A 21977-nucleotide genomic window follows, 5' to 3' on the forward strand; every position below is an offset into this window, starting at 1 on the left:
AAACCACTTGCTGGTTTCTTCAGGGTCATCCTAGTTCACATGGAACCATAGCCTGATTCTTGCCTGGAGCCTGTAACTTTTCTGGCTCCTTCCTCCCCTTGCTCAGCTTGGTGTGTGTGCTGTTCTGGATGGTGTCCTGCCCCGGGCTTGGAGGCAGCTCGCAGTGAGGGTGAGTGGACGGGCCTGTGGAATCCTCCTGAGCCTGCGTCGCCCTGGATCGGGTGTTGTGTGTACCATGACCTCCTTCCACTGTCTGCAGCTGGGGAGGCGAGCAGGGCTGGGGGCAGCATGGCCACCTGTGGAGTAGGGACGTGGAGAACCGGTCAGGGTTAGGTTAGATCAGCCTGAGGTCACTGAGCTGCCTAGGGATGGGCTGTGTTCCACCTGGTTCCCATGCCAGCCTTTATACAGCTAGGAGCCCGGCCTCCCTCCTCCTGGGACGGCCACTGTGACTTGTTAACCTGTTACGATTTCAGTAGGAGGCCGAGGTCTGCAAACTAAGTTGAAGCTGTTTAATGGACTTCTAATTCCTACCCCAAGGAGAAGGGGCCTGAGGGGCTGGGTGATCCCCCCACCCTTAAGCAGGTGAAGGATTGTCCCCGTTAGCAGATGGAGCCACTGAGACCCAGAGAGGTTCAGCCTAGGGTCACAGGAAGGCTGTTGTGGAGTTTTCAGAGTTCTGTTTGCCCATTCTGTGTTGAAAGCAAATGTTAACCTTTGCTGTCAGAGACAGGGCCTTGCCCTGACTTGGATTCCTTAGTTGGTGGGGGGCATGGAAAGGGCAGAGCATTTCGCAGGTCCTAACGTCTCAGCTTTGGGGTATTGCACGTCTCCTGGACAGGCTGCTGGCCTGTTGCAGTGACCACACCTTTGGTGAGCCTTGAACAGGAAGCACTGTTTTCCCCTGAGGGATTCCAAATCAGGAAGTAGTTGTGTCCTTGATCTCCAGATCCTAAAGCCTTGATTGGAACAGGGAGACTCCATGTTCTCTCCCCTCCCAGTGTCCTGGTGTGCAGCTCAAGGGGCCAGGGAGGGGAGAAGCTGCTGGGAGTCCCAGGTGAACCAGAGAAAGAGTCCAGGTCCCCTGGGTGTCACTCTCAGAGCCTCTCTACATGAGCTGGCGGGTCTTCCGCTTGGGGACCGCTCTGACCTACAAATCTGACACAGTCCCACTTTTAGTTCACACGTGCTCAGGTAAGGGAATGGGAGGGTTGAGGACGGGGACTTTCAGCTCAGATTTGGGTCTTATGCTACTTATGCAACTTACTCAGAGTCTTAAGTGTCTGCATCCCTTCTCTGAAAATGGGGGCAGCAACAAGACCCACGTCTGGGTGCCTGTGAGGATGGGGGTTGCAGGAAAGAGCAAGCCTCAGCTCTGTAAACGCCTGAGTGTGTGGTGGGCACGTGGTGACCCAGAGAAGGGACCTGCCTCTGTGATGAGATTCTGCAGCATGGCTGCCCTCAAACTCTTTCTGTCTTCCTGGTGCCCACACCACAGAAGCCCAGGCTGCCCCTCTCCTGTGGGCTGCTTGGCACCACTTAGCAGCTGCCCCACATCAGCCCCTAGGGATTGGAAGGACCACAGTTCGTTTGCTTGGGTGGCTTTGATTTTCAGAACATGTTTAAGTATAAAGAGTGAACCAGTTTTAAGAATTTTTAGAGGATGAGAAGCGGAGAGGCAGGGCTCCCCTGGTGGTCAGTGGCTAAGACTCTGTGCTTCCATTGCATGAGGCACAGGTTCAGTCCCTTTAGTCAAGGACCTAAGATCCTACATGCTGCGCCGTGTGGCAAAAACAACAACAAAACTGGAGAGGCCAGGTAGGTTGGGCTAAGACCTACCACTGGAGGGTGTGGGCTGCTCCAGAGGCCAGCAGCCGGTGCAGTAGCCACCCCTGAGCACCTGCTGAGCCCAGAGAAATGCACAGTGCCAATCCCAGGAAGGGCAGTTGTTGTTTAGTCGAATGGCAGTGGCAGGTCCCAATTTCAGAAGTCACTTGGCGTGGAAATGTCTCAGTTGCCATTAGCAAGGTGGCAGAGGGTTAAGAGAAGCTGTTTATCCTGCAGGTGCCCCTGGGAGCAGTTGTCTGGGAGTCCAAGTTCTCGTGCACTGGGCCTGGGTGAAAGGGCCGGAGGAGCATAGAGAGCAGCCTGGGCCTCATACTGAGTCGCTGGGCAGTGAGCAGGAGATTGGGCCAGGCCCTTGGGTCACCAGCTTTGATAACTCGCCTCAGCTGGCAGGTGGGTCCTCTGGCTTCCTCCCCCACTGCCCCACATCCTTTAGGGATCACACACTCTTTCAGGGGGTGGAGCCTTCTGCCAAGGGCACCCTTCTGTGGGGTCTAAACGAGCAGACGTGGCTCCTTGTGAGAGTTTGCAATCTAGCTTGTCAACAGGCAGGTGCCATCTCGGCAGACAGCCTGTTGACTCTCATCCCCACGTCTCCCTTCCCTCCTGGAAACCTGTGAGCTTAGGGTTTTCTTCCTGGGAATGGGGCCAGCGTACCGGCCACATAGCTGTCTCTGGTGTGGTTTTCTATACTTAGTTGGAGGAGTAGTTGATGTGCTCTGGGATTATTTTCTGTGGCAGTGGTGGGATTCAGAGCTGACAGTAATTGCTGTGTGCCTGGCCACTGCTAACTCATTTACATTCATGGCAGCCTTATGAATTAGAGAGATAAGAAAACTGAGATGGAAAGAGGTCCTGGAACTTGCGCAGACAGTCTGACCTGGACCCTCCTCCTAGGGTTCCCAAATGGACCTGAGTGGGCTCAGGCCAGCCTTCTGGACCTTAGATCTCTGGCCCTGTGTGGCCTGTGGCCCCTCATGTCTGGGAGCTGTTCTGTCAGAGTGTGTGTGTGCTGGGAAGGGTGGAGTGGAGGCAAGGCTTGAGCTGAACTTGTTACATTTCCTGTCTCTCTCTTACTTCCTTTCATCAGACTCTCCTGTCCTACCTGTCAGTTTATAGGAAGCACTGCTTTTTGAGGGACAGGGTGTGACTTTTTCCTGCAAAACCATTGGCTCCAAAATTTGTCCCACGCATTCTCTAGCATTCCTCCCTTTGCCACAAATGGCGTCATGTTCCAAAAATCCCGTGGCCACGAGCTCCTAGTCAAGCCCAAACAGGGAAGGTTTTTTTTTAAAGTGTTCCTTTCCCCTCTTCCTCCAGCTGCTGTAGTCCAGGGAGGAGGCCTGGGCATGGACTGGACTTGCAGGGCATGTGTGTGGGCAGAGGGGTGAGTAGGCAGCTGAGCTGGGGAATGAGGGGTGATGGCCAGCAGGCTGGCGGCTGCATGCCCTCCCATCTCCGGGCCTGGGATCCAGTGAACTCTGTATGTGAGTTTTTGTTTTTTTGTGGTAAAATTCATGAAATGTAAAATTAATAATTTTAAAGAGTGCAGTTCGCTTGCATTTAGCACATTCATAATATGCTGAATTCACCAGCACTCTGTAACGTAAACATCTCATCACGATATGCTAAAGTCACCAGCACTCTGTAATGTAAAACATCTCATCGTGATATGCTGAAGTCACCAGCACTCTATAATGTAAACATCTCATCACACCAAAAGAACATCCATTACTACTGACCAGCTTTATCCCACTTTCCACCCCCATCCTTAACAGCCACCAGTCTGCTTTCTGTCCCTACAGATTTACCTATCCTGGAAATTTCATCAAATGGGATTGTAGAAATTGTGATCTTTTGTCAGGCTTTTTGCACCGAGCATGTTTTCAGAGTTCATGTGGTAACATGAAATCAGTGTGCACTGCTTGTTTCTGGATGAATATTGTATTCTAAGGCATAGAACATTTTGTTTATGTCTGTCTGTAGACGGACACTTGGGCTGTTCTTCCTCTGGCTGTTGTGAATCGTGCTGCTGTGAACACACATCTCAGAGGCTCTTCAGGGTGGAGACTGGCTTGTGGGGGTATTGCTGGGTCCCATGGAGATCTGCTGTGAACTGCGCCGGGAAGCACCTCAACAGGCCAGACCTCGTCAGGCCAGACCTCAGCACTGTGGACAGTGGGGTGCAGGGGCAGAGATGGCATGGGCGGGTGGAGGAGTCCAGAATGAGGATCTGGGAGGGCTGTGCCCGTGTACAGGAGCAGCCAAGCCCACCCCCCACCCCAACCTCCATTCCCTCCTGAAGATCCTATTGAGCAGGAGCTAAGCTGGGGCTTCAATGTCCTGGGGTAGGGGTTTGTGGGAGCTGAAGGCCAGGCGATGCAGGGAGATGCTGGTGTACCCCTGAATGGTGAGATGTGGGGAAGCTGCTGGGAGCCAATCTCCAAGGGGCTTGGGGTCAGTTAGACAGCTGTTGTTTACTTCTTTGATCTCTCCTAAAGGATTTTTAACAACGGTCACCAAAAGAGGGAAACAACCCCAGTGTCATCAGTAAACAAACGTGGTCCGTCCACACAACGGCACATTATTTGGCCATGAAAAGGAGTGAGACAAGCACCCACTACAGCACAGCTGAGCTTAGAAAACATCCACTCAGTGAGAGAAGCCAGGCACAAAAGACCATGTGTTACCTGATTCCATTCCTGTGAAGCATCCCTATTAGGCAACTTTGTAAAGACATAAAGCAGGTTAGTGGCTGCTGGGGACCCTGGGGGAGAGTGTGCGGAAATGACAGCTAAAGTGCGCAGGGCTTCTTTTCCGGGATGATGAAGCTGTTCTAGACTTGATGGTGGTGATGGTTGCAATACAAACCTGAATTTGTATTGAACTTTATACCTGTTGTACAACAGAGGAGTTGTATGGTATGTGAATTATGCCTCAAAAAAGTAAGTTGTTACAAAAATAACCCAAAGTCATTGTTACCCCCATCTCAGTTTTGGTTTCTGCTTGTTGTTGTTTTCGATAAGTCGTGTCCAACTCTTTTGCGACCCCATGGACTATAGCCTACCAGGCTCCTCTGTGCATGGGATTTTTCCAGGCAAGAAGCCTGGAGTGGGAAGCCATTCCCTTCTCTAGGGAATCTTCCCAACCCAGGGATCAAACCCATGTCTCCTGCTTGGCAGGCGGGTTTTTTTTTCACCAAGGAAGAGCCACCAGGTAAGCCCAACCCACATTTTGCCAAACCATTATTTGACATCTTTGGTTCCTGTATTTCTGTCATTTTGGGCTTGGCATCTGCTGCCCACGTGTAGCTAACACTACAGATTCCACCTCCGTCCTCTGCTCCATCCTAGTTACCCCAGGTCCCCAGGAGCATGCTGGACTGCCGTGGCATTGGCCTCACCCTGTCACACCCACGTGTGCACGTCTGCACACACAGCTTGGGGCTCAGCCATGGTCAGGTGTGTGGCAGCAGTGTGGATGTGTTCTGTGCTGAGAGCAGTTGGCATTCGGGTGATTGTTTCATCAAGTATTTACTGTCTTTGTCTACGTCCAGTGCTACTTCTGATTTGGCCGAAAGGTGGGACTGTCAGTGGATTCTCGGGGTTAGAGCTCTGGAGGAGGGCCCCAAAGGCTCCAGCTGCATGGCAGTTTGGGATGCGCCCTCCCCCCCAGGAGCCCCACTCTGTAATGTGCTGCCAGGGAGGGGGCGGCACTGTGTGTGAGGCTCTGCTACTTCTGGGGGGAGCGTGGGGCTCCTCACAGGCCAGCTGGCCTCCCTGACCTCCATCTCTGCCGTTGGCCTGTGCTCACTCTGCACGGAGGTCTCTTCCATGCCCTTCCTCTCTGCTCCCTGCTGCCGAGGTCCTTACCCTTAGCTCCATGTTTTGTGTCTTTGTCTCATTGTAGGTATTCTCGGTGGCTTTGTTGTCTTTGCAACCTGACCTTTGGCAGCAGAGATGTGTAAACTGCATTTCTTGTAAGTTTCTTTCTTTAGGCCCATGTGTCCTGGTGTAATTAGTAGGCTCCCTGCTCATTTCCCAGAGTGTCCCAATTTGGATGCTAAATGGATAGAGTCGCTCTACTTATGAGACTCTGCTTTTTCTGGGTGGAGGTGGGAGCCTGTGCTTGCACTTCTGTCTTTGTGTGCACAGATAGGAAAGACTCCTCCTTCTGAAGAAGAGCCCCATGGCCTCTGTCCGCTCCCTAAACACCTTCACAGCCCTTGGTGCCTGGCCACACCAGGTGGACAGCTCCACGGAGGGTGGCTTGTAGTGGTCCATCCTGTGGTGAGCTCCTTACGGGGACCACGAATCAGGGCTCCACGCAGGTCCCAGGCCTCAGGTGGAGGGATGTCTGGGGAAGCCCTGAGTGACGAAGTCAGGGCTAGATCCCCAAGGAGAATACCCACTAGGGTTGTGCATCCTGCTGGGGTGGCACCAGCTTTTACTCCTGGGAGTGGCTCACTGATGTGGCCAGCGTCCAGAGGTTACAGGCATGATACGGAGCCAGGTGGCCTTGACTCACGCTTGCTGAGACACTGACTGCAGTTTCCTTATATGTGAGATGAGGAAGAGTGGCACAGACTGCATGAGTGAGGTACCTGGAGCAGTGACCTGCCTCGTAAGCCGTGGGTGTTGACTGTGTTAGCGCTGGGGAGTAGGACGGCTGGGTAGCAGAGCAGACTGAAGGGCATTTCAGAAAGCCTTCCCATGTGCCCACTGGATGCAGCGTGCGTCCTTAGGGCCACTCACCTGGTGCTCCCCTTTCTCACTCAGAAGTTGCGCTTTCTTTCACCCTGGGTTCTGATGGTGTTGAGTCAGGTGCAGGGACTGCCCCATGATTGTGCTTGTCTTGGCAGTGTCCAATGACCCTCTGCTGGCTTTCAGAGGCAGATGACATGTCCTGGAAGCTCATGCCGGCAGGTGTGCCCATGTGGAGGAGTGTAGTTTGGGTCTAGAACTGAATGGCCGTAAAGCAGCAGGACAGTGTTCTCTGCTGAGGGCTTGAGACCCTTGGACGCATCTTAGAGACGAGTCCCAGCACAGTGGCCCACGTGGTGTTGGGAGGAGAAGCCTGAGGTGGGATCTGCAGGGATGACTGACCCAGTTGTCCCAGCAGGTTTGCTCTAAGTGAGAAGCCCATGCTCCTGAGGTCTTGCCCTACTGGCTTGTGGAAGTGTGTGCTGACCTAGGTGTGGGTCAGGCAGGTGGAACAGGCCTCCCTCTGCGGTCTGCCTGGATGGAGTGTTCTTTCTTAGGTGGCCGGGATAAGGCGAGGGCGAGGCTTCAGACTGACCTGGACGTGTGCCCACATTTCCTGTTACTGACTTACCTCCACATGTCCCAGAAAAGACAGGTGACCTTGAAATCTCCTGTGATTTACATGCTCATAAAGATAGCCAGATGGCTGCTACCCAGGCATCATTTCTCCTTTTGGAATAGAAATGCAGAAAATATTGAAAAGTCTGTTTTTCTATGAGTGCATGAAGCATTTCCACAGAAACTCTTGGGGAAAAGAAGAGCAGGGAGCCAACCTCAGAACCACAGAAGATGCGTTAGCTTCAGTCTACCCACACCCCATCCTTGGAGCATTCACTAGATCCTCACCTCCGGCCTCTGTGCAGCTCCTCATGCTCCAGCTTGTCCCAGAGGTGTCCCCAAGGTGGGACGCTGGCCCCCATAGTATGGGTCTTTCTTCAAGGCTGTGTGGAACCGCTCTCCTTGAAGAACTTTCACGGGGTTGGTCACTGTGCTTGGAGTTGACATGTCCAGCCTTGTGTGAGGGTGCCTTTGTGGGGTTCGCATGCTTTGCCCCACCTCAGAGTCAGGCATCCTGGGATCCCCTCTGGGCTGACCTTGAATACTCTACAGTCCTTCCTTCCACGCTGTTCTGGGACCATCTCATGTACCAGGTCCTCTCTGGGGTTCATTGCCCTGAGCACTGCTGGTCCCTAAGCTCCACCCCCGGTTTGGTCTAAGCTCCAAACCAACACCCGTTTGCTGCTCTGTGTTGTCTCTTTAGGCTCTGTGTCTGGCTGTGGGATTACCAGGGAGGAGCAGGGAGACGGGTTCTCTCCACGTGTGGCCGCCTGCCTGCTGAGAGTGCCGGCTTTCCTGGGTCGTCTTTGCTTTCTGTCGGGGCCACCGTGGCGCACGTGGTGTTGGTGGGGATTGGATTCAGGAAAGGGAGGACAGTGGGAGGCCAGCCCGTCCACGTGCTCCTCAGCGCTCAGCTTGTCCCTCGGTGTCGCTTTCTTCTGGTGACCGGGCTCCATGTGTGGAAGGTAGAGGTGTGGCCTGGGCTCTCCCTGTCCTAGCTCGGAGGCCTTGCAGCAGCACCTGGAGGACTAGTGGGGAGCAGCTGAGTGCTGCCTCAGTGTGTCCACTGGGCACCTTGCTGGACAAAGGTGGGATGTGAAAGCAGGAGGGCTGGAGATGGCGGGGGGCTTGGAGATGGACCTGGGGGTAAGCAGGGCGTTGCTGCAGGATGGGGTTTCCTCTCTACAGAGGCCTGTGTGTGCAGAGTCTCGAGGCCAGAAGACAGTTTTCTGTTCACGGGAGGTGTGAGTATCGGCACAGCTTGGAGGAGGGGAGCCCCAGTAAGTTCTCAGTAAGCAGCTGGCTCTGGGTTGGTTACTCTACTTGAAGGGGCTTGTGTAGAGAAAGGGGTTACTCCTGTCCGTGGAGGACAGGTGCTTGTGGGGGGGGCCTTTAGGGTGACAGGGGTGGGAAGGTGGTACCCACGTTTCTGCATGGATGGTTGTGGGTACAATACTGTGTGATGTGTCTGCCTTTCTCAGGGCCCCTTGCACTCTGGGGCAGGTGAATCTGAGGGGACAGAAGAGCGAGCTTCACAGCCTGTCAGAAGTTTGTCACATACGTCTCCTTTCTTTGAGCCTCAGATGGGCCCTGTGGAGCTGAGAGCCTGGCATGTAATGCCTGGACACCGTGGGGCTGGTCGTGATCACGCAGCTGTGTCCAGAGGCCTGAATGTGTCTGGGCAGCGTCAGGGTGGCAGCTGGGTGATGTTCTGTAAGACAGGCCGGGTGCCTGCTCCTTCCCTGCCTGCAGCCCGCCCCACCCACTTGGCCTGGTGCAACCCAGACCTGCCCCAGGAGGGTGGTGCAGGGGGAAGGGGACGGAGCAGCTCACGTGGTCCAGTCGGCAGCCCTCAAAAACTGCGTGTGCCTGTGGCCTCAGGAGAAGCTGGTGGCCAGGCCAGTGAGCTCATGCAATGCAGCTGAGGCCATGGCAGGCTGCTTGGCCTGAGGCTGGCCCCTGTGGACTGCAGAAGCCTTCGTGGCTAAGCCTCTTTGCTCTAGGATTGCAGTGGGTCCTCTTCCAGGGGCATAAGTCTGTGTGTGTGGAGCGAGTATCCTAAAGTAATAGGTTTTTGGTTTTTTATTTTTATTTTTTAATTAAAATTTTGATTTTGAGATCATTGTAGTTTTGCATGCAGTTGTAAGATACAATCCAGAGAGATCCTGTGTATTCTTTACCCAGTTTCCCCCAGTGGCTGCATCTTATATTAATAAAATTACAGGACATCGTTACAGTCCTCCTGTCCTCTTACCTCTGCTGCCTCCTTAACTTGTGGCAGCTGCAAGTCTGTCTCCATGTCTAGAAATTCCACATTTCAAGCATGTTGTGTCAGTGGAATGGTACATCACGTAACCTCAGGGTTGACTTTTCCACTCACCCTAATTCTCTGGAGACTCATCCAGGTTGCGTGCATCACCAGTTGCCCTCCTTTTAATTGCTCAGTAGTATTCCACAGTGTGCATGGATTAACCACTCATTTGGTGAAGGACATCTGCATTGCTTCCAGGTTTTTCTTGGCCTTTACAAATAAAGTGGCAGTAACCACTCATGTACAGTTTTTGTGAAGTGTAAGCTTTTATTTCTCTGGAATAAATGCCCAGGAATGCGGTTCCTGGATTATGCTGTAGTTGGATGTTTGTTTACTTATTTATGGCTGCACTGGGTCTTCGGTGCTGTGCCCCGGCTTTCGCAAGTTGCGGTGGGTGGGGGCTGTTCTTCCTTGCAGTGCTTGGGCTTCTCATTACTGTGGCTTCTCTTGTTGCAGAGCACGGGCTCTGGGTGTGCGGTTGTAGCACGTGGACTCAGTAGTTGTGGAGCGTGGTCTTAGTTGCCCTGTGGCATGTGGAATCTTCCCAGACCAGGTATCAAACCCATGTTTCCTGCATTGGCAGATGGATTCTTATCTACTGGACTGGCAGGGAAGTCCAGTATTTCATTTTTTTTTTTAATGATTGTAAGTAGTACTTTTAGAAAATATTTGTTTTGCTGTGCTGAGTCTTAGTTGCAGCACATGGGATCTTCGATCTTCATTGCAGCATGGTAGCTCTTGGTGGGACATGTGGGATCTAGTTCCCTGACCAGGGATCGAACCTAGGCTCCCTGCATTGGGAGCTCAGAATCTTAGCCACTGGACCACCAGGGAAGTCTTAGTATTTTAACCCTTCTCTCCTTCTAGGATTCTGATGACGCAGATGTTAGGTCTTTTGTTATAGTCCCACAGTCCCGAAGACTCTGTTCTCTTATTTTTCAGTCTGTTTTCTCTGTGTTGTCTGTGCAATTTCTATTCTTTAGTTTTCCAGCTCACTAATTCATTCCATGGTTCCCATCTTTCTGCTTTTTGAGCCCATCCATTGAGCTTTTGATTTAGTTATTGTATTTTTCAGTTTCAGAATTTTCACCTGGCTCTTACAGCTTCTGTTTCTTTGCTCAGGCTCTCTGTGTTTTCATTTATTCCAAGCATGTTCATAATTTCTTGTTGAACCATGTAGCATGGCTGCTTTAAACCTCCACCAGATAATTCTGACATGCCTGACACCCTGGTGTTGGCATCGACCTTCCCAGTTCTTGGTATCATGGTGATTTTTCAACCTGGGCAGTTTTGTGTCACGCTAGGTGACTTTGGGCTGTGTTTAACCTCTCTCTTTCAGTCGGGTTTTTCTAGCACTGTCCAGCAGGGGAAGCAGGGCTGCTGCCTCCTGCCTCTCGGTGGAGATAGGAGTCTGGCTCCTCACTGGACTTCATGGACACTTGAGGCAGGAGGTACATGGTTGCTGCCATAGGGGGCAGGGTGCAGCCCCTCAGGTGTCCTCCTCAGATAGCAGGGAGAGAGAGGGGACCTTTACTGCTGGGTGGGCAGGGCAGTCCCAGGCCCCTGCCTGCTGTCCCAACACCTCGCCCTACTGAGTAGGAAGTCTCTGGAAGTCTAGCCTCTGCTGGGGGAGGGTGGGAGTGTGGAGGTGTCTCTTCTGTCTGGCTGCAGTAGGCTGGTTACTCTGGAAGAGTTCTGTGTTTTGCCAAGTTGTCCCTTCCTTGGTTCTTCGACTAGGGAGAGCCTTTCCTGGGGCTTTTTCTGTCTGTGCCTGTTGGCACGTCCATGTGGCCTCTCCTCCAGACCCCTATCTGGGACAGTGAGGGCAAAGGAAACCCAGGTTGCACACCTCCCGGTGGTGCCTCGGCCCCTGAGCACCCAGCCCTTCTGCAGTCTTCTCTCCCGCTTTTAAGTCTCCTTAGGTTTGTCTAACATACAGTGTCCAGGCTTTTATTTGTGCTTAGTGGGAGACATAGGGACGTTACATCCACCGCATCTTGAAGCAGAAATGTCAAATGAGCATTTTCGAAAGGGCTTTGGGCTGAGGAGGATGCCCCAGCCACCAGCAAGCAGCCTCTTCCCAGAGGTCAGCGGAAGTGCAGCCTCTGGTTTATTGGTGTGTGAGGCAGGGCTAAGTTTGATGGAATGGAGAGAGGCCCAGCGGGTGGTCCCAGATGGTGACTTTTGCACAGGGACTGGACCAGTGAGCTTCCTCCCGGTGGCCTGCTTGAAACAGAACTCAGTCCCATCCTTTGGGTCCTCAGTATCGAGATGAGTTACCTGCTTCTCCTGTCCTGCTGCCCCTTAAAGTAAACCCCAGTCACCCTGGCAGAAAACAGCAACAAAACTACAGGCCACTAGAAGTTTCTAGAGCGCACTTCCTGTGCCAGCTGCCTTTGGGGTCACCAGAGTGTATGTCAGGTCACTGGGGGCTTTCAGGGGAGGTGAGGCGAGAATGGGAGGGATGCTGCCCTACAAACCTCTGGCTTGATGGGGTAAACCTCTCCTGTGGGGACAGAGGCTGTGTGGGGCGCTTCTGGACTCGCCGGCATGGCCGGGTTGGCTGTTGCCATTTTTAGCCCCTCTGAGAAATAGTGGGGGCAGCAGCTGCATGTCTGGGGCACTCTTCTTGTGGACGGAAGGCAGGTGGGCATGTCTAGCTTGAGGTTCCCTGAGGAGCAGGAGGCTCAGAGCGTGTGTCCCAGGTGCGGCTCTCCAGGATTGTGGAAGGGGTTCCCGGTCTGGAGCCCTCAGTGAGACGCGCTGGCGAGTTGAGGGAGGGCGACAGCCAAACCGGCCCCGCTGGTTGTCGGGCTCCTGCCTCTGACTTCGCTTCAGCCGTGCCGTGGTCACCAGGGCTCCCCTCCCCTGCCTCCTCACAGGTCATTTGTTCCCTGTGTGCTTGCTGTGGACTGTGAACCCGATGGAGGGGAGCAGTGTCTCATCTCTGCTTCCCCACTGCCTGACATAGGCCTTGGTAAATGATTTTTTTTTTAAATAGCTTTATTGAGATGAAACTCACATACCATGTGTAGTTGACTTATTTAAACTGTGCAGTTCAGTGATTTAATGTATTCCCAGAGATGTGCAACTATTATCACAGTCAGTTTTAGAATACTTTCATCCTCCCCAAAAGGAACCCTGTGCCCTGTAGCCATCACCCCCAGCAGCCTGTCCGTCCCCTCTGTCCTGGGCAACCCCATCTGCCCTTTGTCAGTAGAGTTTGCCTTAGTAAACGCTCCTGCAGAACACTGCCCACTTCCCGGGCTGCTGGACCCCTTGTCTCTTGCCCTGTGCCCTCCACTGACCCAGCCTTCCCACCTTTCAGGATGACCTACTCACCTGGGTGGGGTCTGCTTTGGGGTGATTCATATAAGGAAGTCACCAGGTGAGGCGGGTGCTGGTAGGCTCGCCAAGAAGATGTTTGTTGAGCGAATAATGATGCTGCTTGCAGGCCAGGTTCTGAGGGACCTGGCCAAGCCCATGTCTCTCACTGCCCTTTTGAGGGAAGGACAGGTAGGTGTAGCTGACAGTGTGGTCATCCCAAAGCCCTGGAGCCAGAAAAGGAGAGGGTGGTATGTGGTCGAAGCCAGACAGAAACTGAGGAGACACGGCCTTGGGCTCTAACCTCCTGATGTCACAGGTCAGAGACCTGCAGGCCCCGTGGCCATGGTGGGGAGTCACCAGACTGGGGTACAAGGGGTCATCCCCCAGCGCCAGCTCCTCTGTCCCGTGTGTGCATCTCCGAGTGGGGCAGAAAGAAGCCGCGTGTGCTTGTCTGCCTGGGGGACAGCTGGGTGTCTCTGGTGCTTGCTGAGAAAACAGACCTCTGTTCTCTTTGCTTCTGCTTTCCCAGGCAGTATTTCATCCCACGCGCTCCACGGTTCTTCTGGGCCATGTCCCTCTGACTCCTGGTTCCCTGCCAGCACCCACTCCCATGTTTCATCAAAGCCAGTCTTGCTTCCTTCCTTCAGTCTACTCCATACCCCATGCCCGAAAACCCTCTTTCTGTTCACGGGGAGAACCCAGTGCTTTCCCTGGGTCTCAGGGCCCTGCGGGAGCCTAGACATGCTCACCCCACATGCTCTGTGACCTCTGGCGAGTGACCTCCCCTCTGCGAGTCACAGATACTACAGCTTTTCAAAATGAGGTGATGTGATAGGGCCTCCCAGTTTGTAAATGTTGAGTAAAACGCATGCTAAGAGGACTCTAAGGCTCTCCCACGGGTAGTCTGTGTGTAAACAGCAGGCGGAGGGTTTGGGTTTTGATTTGTTTTGCTGATTGTGCCTCAGCCTCCCTTTCTCAGGTCTGGTGTGGCCAAAAAGAGAGGTGGGGTCTGAGTGTCTGTCTTCATCCTTTAACTCCTGCTGAACTCCTACTGCCAGGGTCTTGGGGGAGGGGGCACTCTTTGGATGTAAGAAATACATCATTTATTAAGGCTTTTTAGGCCAGACAGTGTACTCAGGTTGTTTTTTTCCCCCTTTTATACAATTTTTGAGATAATTGACATACCATAAAATTCAGTCTTTTAAAGCATTTGTTGTTTTTCAGTTGCTAAGTCGTATCCAACTCTTTTGTGACCCCACAGACTGCAGCCTGCCAGGCTCCTCTGTCCATGGGGTTCTCCAGGCAAGAATATGGAGTGGGTTGCCATTTTCTTCTCTAAGGGATCTTCCTGGACCAGGAATCAAACCTGGGTCTCCTGCATTGACAGAGCCGCTGGGGAAGCCCTTTTAATACAGTTTAGTAATTTTTAGCATACTTACAAGTTCATGCAAATAACTCCACAGTCTAATTCCAGAGCATTTTCATCACCCCCAAAGAAACCCACACCTGTTATCAGCCACTCCCCATTTCCTGCTCCCTCAACATCCTGGCAGCCACTCATCTGCCTCCTCTTTCTATGGATTTCCTTATTCTGGACTTTTCATGTAAGTGGAATCATGTATTTGTGTCTGTCTTCTTCACTTAGCATGAGGTCTTTAAGGTTCAGCCATGTTGCAGCGAGTGTGTCAGCACTTCATGCCTTTTAACCGCTGAATGCCGTTTCGTTGAACGGATGGGCCACATTTTCCATCCATCTGCTGATGGACACTGGGGTTGTCTCTACCTTTTGGCAATTGTGAATAGTGCTGCTGTGAACATTCACATCCAGGTTTTTACTTGGACACTTGCTTTCAGTTTTCTTGGGTATGTGTAGGAGTGGGATTCTGGGCCATAGGGATTCTAAGTGTAACCTTCTGGGCCATAGGGATTCTAAGTGTAACCTTTTGAGGAACTGCCAGACTGTTTTCCCAGCGGCCTTGCCATTTTCTTTCCTGTGCTGGGCTGTGTTCTACTTGGATTGTTTCATCACTCCTCACATAAGATTCGTGAGGTGCAGATACAACCATTGTCACACTCACCTTTCACATGGGAAGATAGAAACTGGAAAGGTTTTCAGCTCGATATCCTGCAGCTGCCAAGTTGATGATTCTCTGGTGATGGCTGAAGCAGTGTCTCTGCTCCCAGGCTTTGCACCCTCAGGACGAGGGCCTTTGGCTGTGCTGGTCACAGGCTATCCCTGGTGCCTGGTACTCACGTGGTGATGAAGAAAGTGACCCTGGTGGCTTGATCAGGAACTTGCAGGGTGGTGTCTGCTCTGAGGAGTCCTGTGTTCTTCATTTGTTTGGACTCTTGCTGGGTTTTGTGTTCCTGTCTCCATACCAGGTGCTCCAGGCCTGCTGGAGCCTCTTGGTCCCTAGTGTCTCCCGCTGGAAGTAGGTGCGTGCGTGGATGGCATAGAGCAAAGGTGGATTCTCTTCCAGTGGGCACTTGTCAGCTTGGCATTAGCTTGCCCGTTGAACCTGTCCAAGGCCACTGATGACCAGCTCTCCTTTTCTCCTCTAGGCAAAGCCCATTTATGGCGGCTGGCTGCTCCTGGCTCCAGATGGGACGGACTTCGACAACCCAGTGCACCGGTCTCGGGTAAGGACTTCAGAGTGAATTCTTGGGGGAGGACTCACCAGAGAGGGCCTTCTGAGGCAGATGGACCACGGGAGGAAGGAGGTGAGCTGTGGGTCTTAGGATGGTAGGATCCACAGGAAACCCTTACTCAGTGAGCTTGCAGAGCCCACAGTAACAGCCTTAGTTATACATAGTTGCACCTCGCCCTTCATTCAGAAGAATGCTACCTGCTCTGTGGATCAGCTTTAGAAACAGTTAAATGGAAAAGGTCAGAGGGCAGTTCAGCACATGTTTGCATTGTGCTCTTTAAGCTCTCAGTTCCTGCAGTGCTAGAGTCCTGCTCCCGCAGCCCCCTCTTCCCCCCCTTTCCTCCCCAGCTGGGGGCTCAGCAGATGAGCAGGAGTGAAGGGAGGCGGCCTCCAGGGCCCACTTGGCTTCTGTCCCATCTCTGCTGGGCACCCAGCCCCTGGGGGACAGGTCCTGCTGAACACAGGCTGCTGCTCAAGCAGGTCTGAGAGGAGCAGGGAGATATCAGACCAGCAGCACCCCAGTCAGTGCTTATTCCTCTATCAGGGATCCCCTTGGATTTGGCTCCAGTTAAAGCTCGCTTTCCTCTTCCATGCATGCTCATCTGGGAATTGCTGCCCTCCCCTGCCATCCCCTGCTTCCCTAGGGCCTCTGCCCTGCCTCTGGGTCTCTCCTGCCCCAGTCTGAGTGTCACACTCTGGGATGGGGCCATGGTACCCCTAGAACATGCCTTGAATCTGGGGTCTTCAGGCTTCCTCTGGAATGGGTTTTAATTTTAAAAACAACCAACGGGAGCCTTGAGAATATTTCTCTGGAAGGGTGCAGGTGGCCCAGCCTTCTGCAGACCCTCTTGCAAGGCCATGTGAGTGCCCTGTGCCTGCCACCCAGGCATGAAGACCATGGGGGCTACTGTGTTCAGTGGCTGCAGTAACTAGGGGGCAGCCCTTTCTCCTGTTTCATATTTAGGTCACATAGAGTTGCCATTTCCACCTTCTGATGGGAAAATCATTATTATAAATGATATAATTCTGGTCCAAAGCAAAGAGCCATGATATTTTAGTTCTTTTTTTTTTTTAAGTTCATTCTTATGGCCTTATTGCCAGTAGAAGTATGAATTTTGTTGGACTTGTGGAAATGTTGAAGATAGATCATGGGTCTTCATGATGAGCGCTGAGATTTGGGGACTAACAGTCTCACGTTCTAGACATGCCCCCTGCCCCCACACATTCAAAGGGAGGGCCTCTATTCCCCACGTCAGTGCCATTGGACCTCCATCAGCCCTGGTGGCCTGGCCTTTGGGTAGAGGGCAGAGACGGGCCCCTTTTTCTGGTCAGTCCCTCCCTAGATATCAGAACCGTTCCCACTGGTTGCCCCTCCTCAGTTTTGATTTTTATTACTTCTCTCTTTCTCAGTGAATCTTGGAGCCTGGCTCACTTTCCCCTTTCTTACACTCCCTGTGGTTCGCTGGAACAACTCTTTTGTATCACTTTTCCAGATTTTTCAGAAGTGGGGACTCAGTGCCTAGCAATTCTCAGGTTATCCCATAATCAGGTCAGGTAATTCAACAAATTATGAATTCACACATATTGTGTAATAAGTTCTGTGCTGGGTACATGAGGACTAGAGAAAGTTGATCCAGGCATGGCTCCTGCCCAGGAGGAGCTCGCAGATTGAAACAGACCAGGTGGCTTTTTCAGCCTCAGTAACTGGAGACATGCTGGGTAGTTTGGGCCTCTCGCTGGCCCAGTCCTGACTGACAAGGCCCTGCTCTTCCACCCCGGGGCCGCAGAAGTGGAAGCTGTGCTGCCAGTGGGCCTCAGCGGCAGGCCTGTCAGGCACAGGGGCTCTACATGAGGAGGCGGGCCAGAACCTTCCCAACTCTTCTGTGTTCTGTTACAGAAATGGCAGCGCCGGTTCTTCATCCTCTACGAGCACGGCCTCTTGCGCTACGCCCTGGACGAGATGGTGAGTGTCCTCTTCCACCCCATCCTGCCCCAGCTTTCGCCAGGCCTCTTCAGCTGCGTGCTCTCACTGGGGCTTCTGCTCCGAAGCCTGGAATTTTGAAGCACGTGTGGCAGCTAGTTGCAGTGGCCCTCAACAGCCCTGACCTTTGCTTTGAGGCACCTTCTGTGGCCACGGGTGAGAGTCAGTAGTGAGGGAGGAGGTCCTTTCTGTTCAGGGAGAAGGAGCCCCTCAGTTAGAAGTGGAGGGGCTGCAGGGCAGGTGGGGTGGCCCTGGGTGGGCCTGTGCCCGCCGGGCTCTGCAGGCCCCCCTACCCTGGCCCAGGGCTCCTCTCAGGTCTGTGGCTGTGATTGGTGTCGCTCATCCCATTTATTGTTCAGAAGCCTCCTGGCCACAGGGTTGGTGTTGCAGTCACTAAGTTGGGGTGTACAGGCCCCGTCCTATCCTGCCACCTTCCTAGTTTGCTTCCTGCTTCCTGAGCTGGAGGGATATTTACCAACCTGGTGGAATATTCTGGCTTTTCTTTTCCACTCATTTTGTCTCCTGGCCTTTTCTCTAAAGGAGATGGTCTCTCCTAACTGATCCTAACTGAATTCCAAAATAGAGTACCTTTTCCTGTTCCACTGGAATGTGTGAGTGTGTGTGTGCACAGCGTTTTTAATTGGGACGGTTTGGGAACATCCATTCACACGTGTAGCACAGTGGACCCCCCCCCCCTTTCAGAGTGCAGGGGTGTGAGCAGAGGACGCTGCAGTCTGGTGGACATGTGGATTTTTGGTGGTTGTCACAGCGGATACGTGACCAGGTCGTCAGTGCTGTTTCCACGTGGGGGTCCTCATCGTTGTGATGCCGCGTGGTCACCGTTTTGTTTATGGGACATGTTAATGGGTCTGATATCTAAGGAGGCAATTGATAGGTTTGGTACTTTGTTCTGTGTTGACTAGTGCCTTGTTTCCTTCTAAAAAAGAATTTTCTTCTTCTTTCTTTCTGATGAGGGTGTTTGTCAACAAGGATGGTCTGCAGGCGCTTTGCTGTGGACACATCTGTGTCCAGAGCAGCAGGAGGTACTGGGTTGGTGGCACTGTGGGGCTTGGGGTAGAGTAGAATTTGCTGGAGGCAGGAGCAGGTGAGTGGATTCACCTGGATACACGTGTCCTTTGGTGACTGCACTGCCCCGTGTGTTCTCCCGACCGGGCAGTCACCTCGGCAGGCGCCCTGAGGTGGGAGCTGGGCCCGATGCATGGGGGTTTACTTTGTCCTCTTTGTGCCTGGCTAACTGCTCTGAAGTCCTGCAACGACTGACCATGGGGAAGGGGCCTCAAAGTTCACATCCAGGCAGGACTGTGCCATGAACCATCCTGAAAAACAGTTCCTGGACTCGGCTTGCAGACTGGTGATTTTGATCAGAAATCTTTCTTTAGGTCCAGCTGGGGTTTGGTATAGGCCGCAGTCTCTCCAGCTCAGCTGCACAGCATGAGGGCGGCTGCTGTGTAGACACGCAGCGCACACTGGTCTGAGAGCTGGTCCTGCACGGCCGCCCGCGTCCTCCGCACTCCCCGCCGCCTGCCCGTCCTGCGATGCTTGGGCAGAGGTGGGGCGTGCTGCATTCAAGAAGGAAACCCTGGAAAAGCAGGGCTGTGGGGAGGGCAGTGGGTGCCAATTGGAGGAGTTGGCCCTGCTCGTGGGTGAAGAGGTAGGCCGGCGCTGCTCTTGGTGCAGGCATACGGCCCCTCCAGGCATAATGGCACTTCATTTCTCTGTGTGCCAGGGAGTGGTAGCCATTGTGCTGAAACACCTGTAAAGTGACATGTTTCCCTTTTGCCTTAGGAAAGCCCCCAGGGTGGATGTTCTGAGAAAGCCTCCGGAGGCTGGCACTGTGGGGCTTGCAGGGCTGGAGCAGTCTCTCCCACCCTGTGGTTTGTGTCAGGCCCTGTTCTTCACAGCTTACTCCCGCCTCCACCTGGAGCAGGTGGCCATTGCGCCGAAGTTGCCGTGCGAGGCCTCCAGGGCTGCACGACAGAGTTGTCGTCCCGAGTCTTAGCGGCGCCAGGGTGCACAGGTGCCGCTGGACTTCGAGGAGGCCATGTGCTGCCAGACAGAGTGCAGTGCCCAGGACAGCCCCACAACCAGTGCCGGCCCAGAGTCCCTGTGTGGCCTGGTCAGTGGCTTACTTATGTTTTTTTTAAGAGATTTAAAAATGTTTGACTTGTTATCATCTCTGTTCTTACAAGGTTCAGAAGGACTTCCCCATGAGATTTCCTGGGAGTGGGGGAGGTGATGGGGCGGGGTAGCCTGCTGGCTGGGGCGATGTGTGCCAGTGGAGTAGTCCTGGGCTTGTTCCTGCTGTGGGGGGTTTCTGTGGGGTGTCTGCAGATCAGGCAGCTTCAGGGCCAGCAGAGCTGCTTGTGCAGCTCACAGCCAGGGAGCGGACGGGCACCGCTTCTCGCGGCTGCTCAGGGCAGTCAGACCCCATCCCCACCCCGGCTTGTGTAACGGCCATCTGGTTGTTGGTCTCCGAAAGCAGCAGCTCCACATCCGAGCTCTAGCCAGGCCTCCGAGATCAGGCGAACAGGGCCCTGCCGAGAGCCGCAGCTCTGAGCCGCCCCCAGCCACTGCTAATCTGCCACTGTTGCCCAGTTTAGTTTTGCCCCATCCCTCCTCAGCTAATCTATTGCATGTAATAAATTGTAGTGTTTTATGGCTAGACCCTTAACACTTAGTCACAATTTGTTTCAAATTGTTACTTGGGCTTTTACATTTACAATATTACTATTTGTTTTCATTTGCTCAAGTGTGGTGTAACCAACTGGCCGTTTTTCCTGCGTCCCTAGGCCCCCCGGTAGTTCTTGGTCCCCCTCTCTGCACTGTCTGACCTGGGGTCTGGGGAGCATAGGTCCTGTCAAAATCGCTGAGTTGAAATCATCAACTTTGTAAGTGCGTTGCTGCAGGACTTCTGTTAAGCATGGGGAGTAGGTGGGACCTGGGTACTCCTGGGGGAAGGATTAGTGTGTGTTCTGCCTTGAAGCTCTTAGTGGTTCCTCAACAGAGAGAGACCACACTCCAGAGGGCTCAGAGCACAGGTGGGGACTCTGAGTGGGAGGGGGCTTTGGTCCCTGGAGGGCTGCTTGGAGATGCCTTCCTGTGTGGGATCTCCTGCTGGGTCTGGGGCCTCAGGCTAGTTTGACTCCAGAGGTGACTGTTGCCTTTCTCTTCCAGGCAGCTCTGAGATGGGACTAACCTTCGGAATCACTTTTCCTTTTTTGGGAAATTTCTTTCTCGATACACCCACATACCCTGTAACTGGTGGGTGTGGAGGAGAGGCAAATTGCCCAAAAAAGGAAAAAAAATTTCCCAAATGCAAGCAGAGGTGAGGTGGGCTCAGGGCAGCCTCACAGACAAGTGGGAGCCTGAGCAGTTGGGCTGAGCCTCTGGTTCTTGCGGAGAGGACAGAGTGAAGAGTCTGGAAGCCCAGACAGCTCCCCCTCTCCTCTGCCTTTGTTTCTGCCCCTGTGCTCTGCTGTTCCTGCGTGTCTGCCCTTGAGCTGTTGTGCTGGGGTCACTAGAAGGCTTTCCTGGGGGAGCTCCCCATCCAGAGGGGAAGCAGTCCCCAGTCTCAGGTGAAGTTGCTGGGCAGTAAGACTTGGGGCGGGGGGAACCTGTGGCCAACGAGCTCTGGCAGCCTGTCTCTTGATTTCATCTTCTCTTCCTTTTCCTCCTGGAAGCCAGGCAAAAACATTCGTTGTTGTTTGCTTTTAAACTATGGTAAAATATATGCAACAAAGTGTACCACTTTAACAACTACAGTTCAGCGGCATTAAGCACACTCACACTGGTGTGTACCCACCACCACCATCCCTCCACCCCTCTCTGGAGCTCTTCCCATCTTCTTGGGCCAAAGCTCTGTCCCCATTAAACCCTTACCACACACCCTTCTACTTCCTGTGCCTCTGGATTTGAGGACTCCAGGGACCTCCTGTAAGTGGGGTCATGGTATTTGTCCTTGTGTGTCTGGCTTATTTCACTTAGCATATGTCCTCAAGGTTCATTCATGTCGGAGCATATGATAGAATCTTCTTATCATGGAAGGTCTGATGCAGTTAACTCTGCTCTGAAGCGAACTGACCGTGGATCTCTCCTCTGTGATACCTGTGGAGAGGCTGTGCCCACACTTCCATGGCAGGTGTGTGGCGCCCTCCCACCATGTGCTCTGAGATTCCTGGAAAGTCAGCCCAGACCAGAGTTATGCTGAGCTGCCCTCACGGGGGCTGTGCTGCCAACTCTTCAGTGTCACACCCCAGTCGTGTAGTGGGGAGAGCTCTGGTAGCCCTCACATGCTTTGTTGGAGGGCAGCTGTGGTCTCCTCAGTCCCCTGGGCATGGCACTCCAGCCAGAGGAGTCACCTCAGGGTCTGTGCTGACAGGCGAGGCAGTGGGCTTGGTCTGAGCACTCCTCAGAAGAACTGAGAACTGCTGGGTTGTGGGTCTGCCTCCTTTACAGTTTTCTTCCTTAGGACAGTCCTGGAGGATGCTTGCTCCCAGGACCTTTGCCTACTTGGTTTTCCATGA

At 53.2% G+C, this 21977-nt stretch overlaps 1 protein-coding gene across 5 annotated transcripts in view; it reads left to right on the forward strand.

Annotated features, from left to right (window-relative positions):
- MPRIP (myosin phosphatase Rho interacting protein) overlaps positions 1 to 21977 on the forward strand; it is a 90414-nt gene that overhangs the window by 7497 nt on the left and 60940 nt on the right. For all 5 annotated transcript variants that reach the window (XM_081583434.1, XM_081583435.1, XM_081583438.1 and 2 more), the window contains exons 2-3: positions 15367 to 15444; positions 17350 to 17415. In XM_081583434.1, coding sequence (XP_081439560.1) covers positions 15367 to 15444; positions 17350 to 17415 — 144 coding nt within the window. The remainder of the gene's footprint in view (positions 1 to 15366; positions 15445 to 17349; positions 17416 to 21977) is intronic.

This window comes from Giraffa tippelskirchi, chromosome 3 (genome assembly GCF_054371585.1).
Source record: "Giraffa tippelskirchi isolate mGirTip1 chromosome 3, T2T-mGirTip1v1.2.pri, whole genome shotgun sequence".
NCBI lineage: Eukaryota > Metazoa > Chordata > Mammalia > Artiodactyla > Giraffidae > Giraffa > Giraffa tippelskirchi.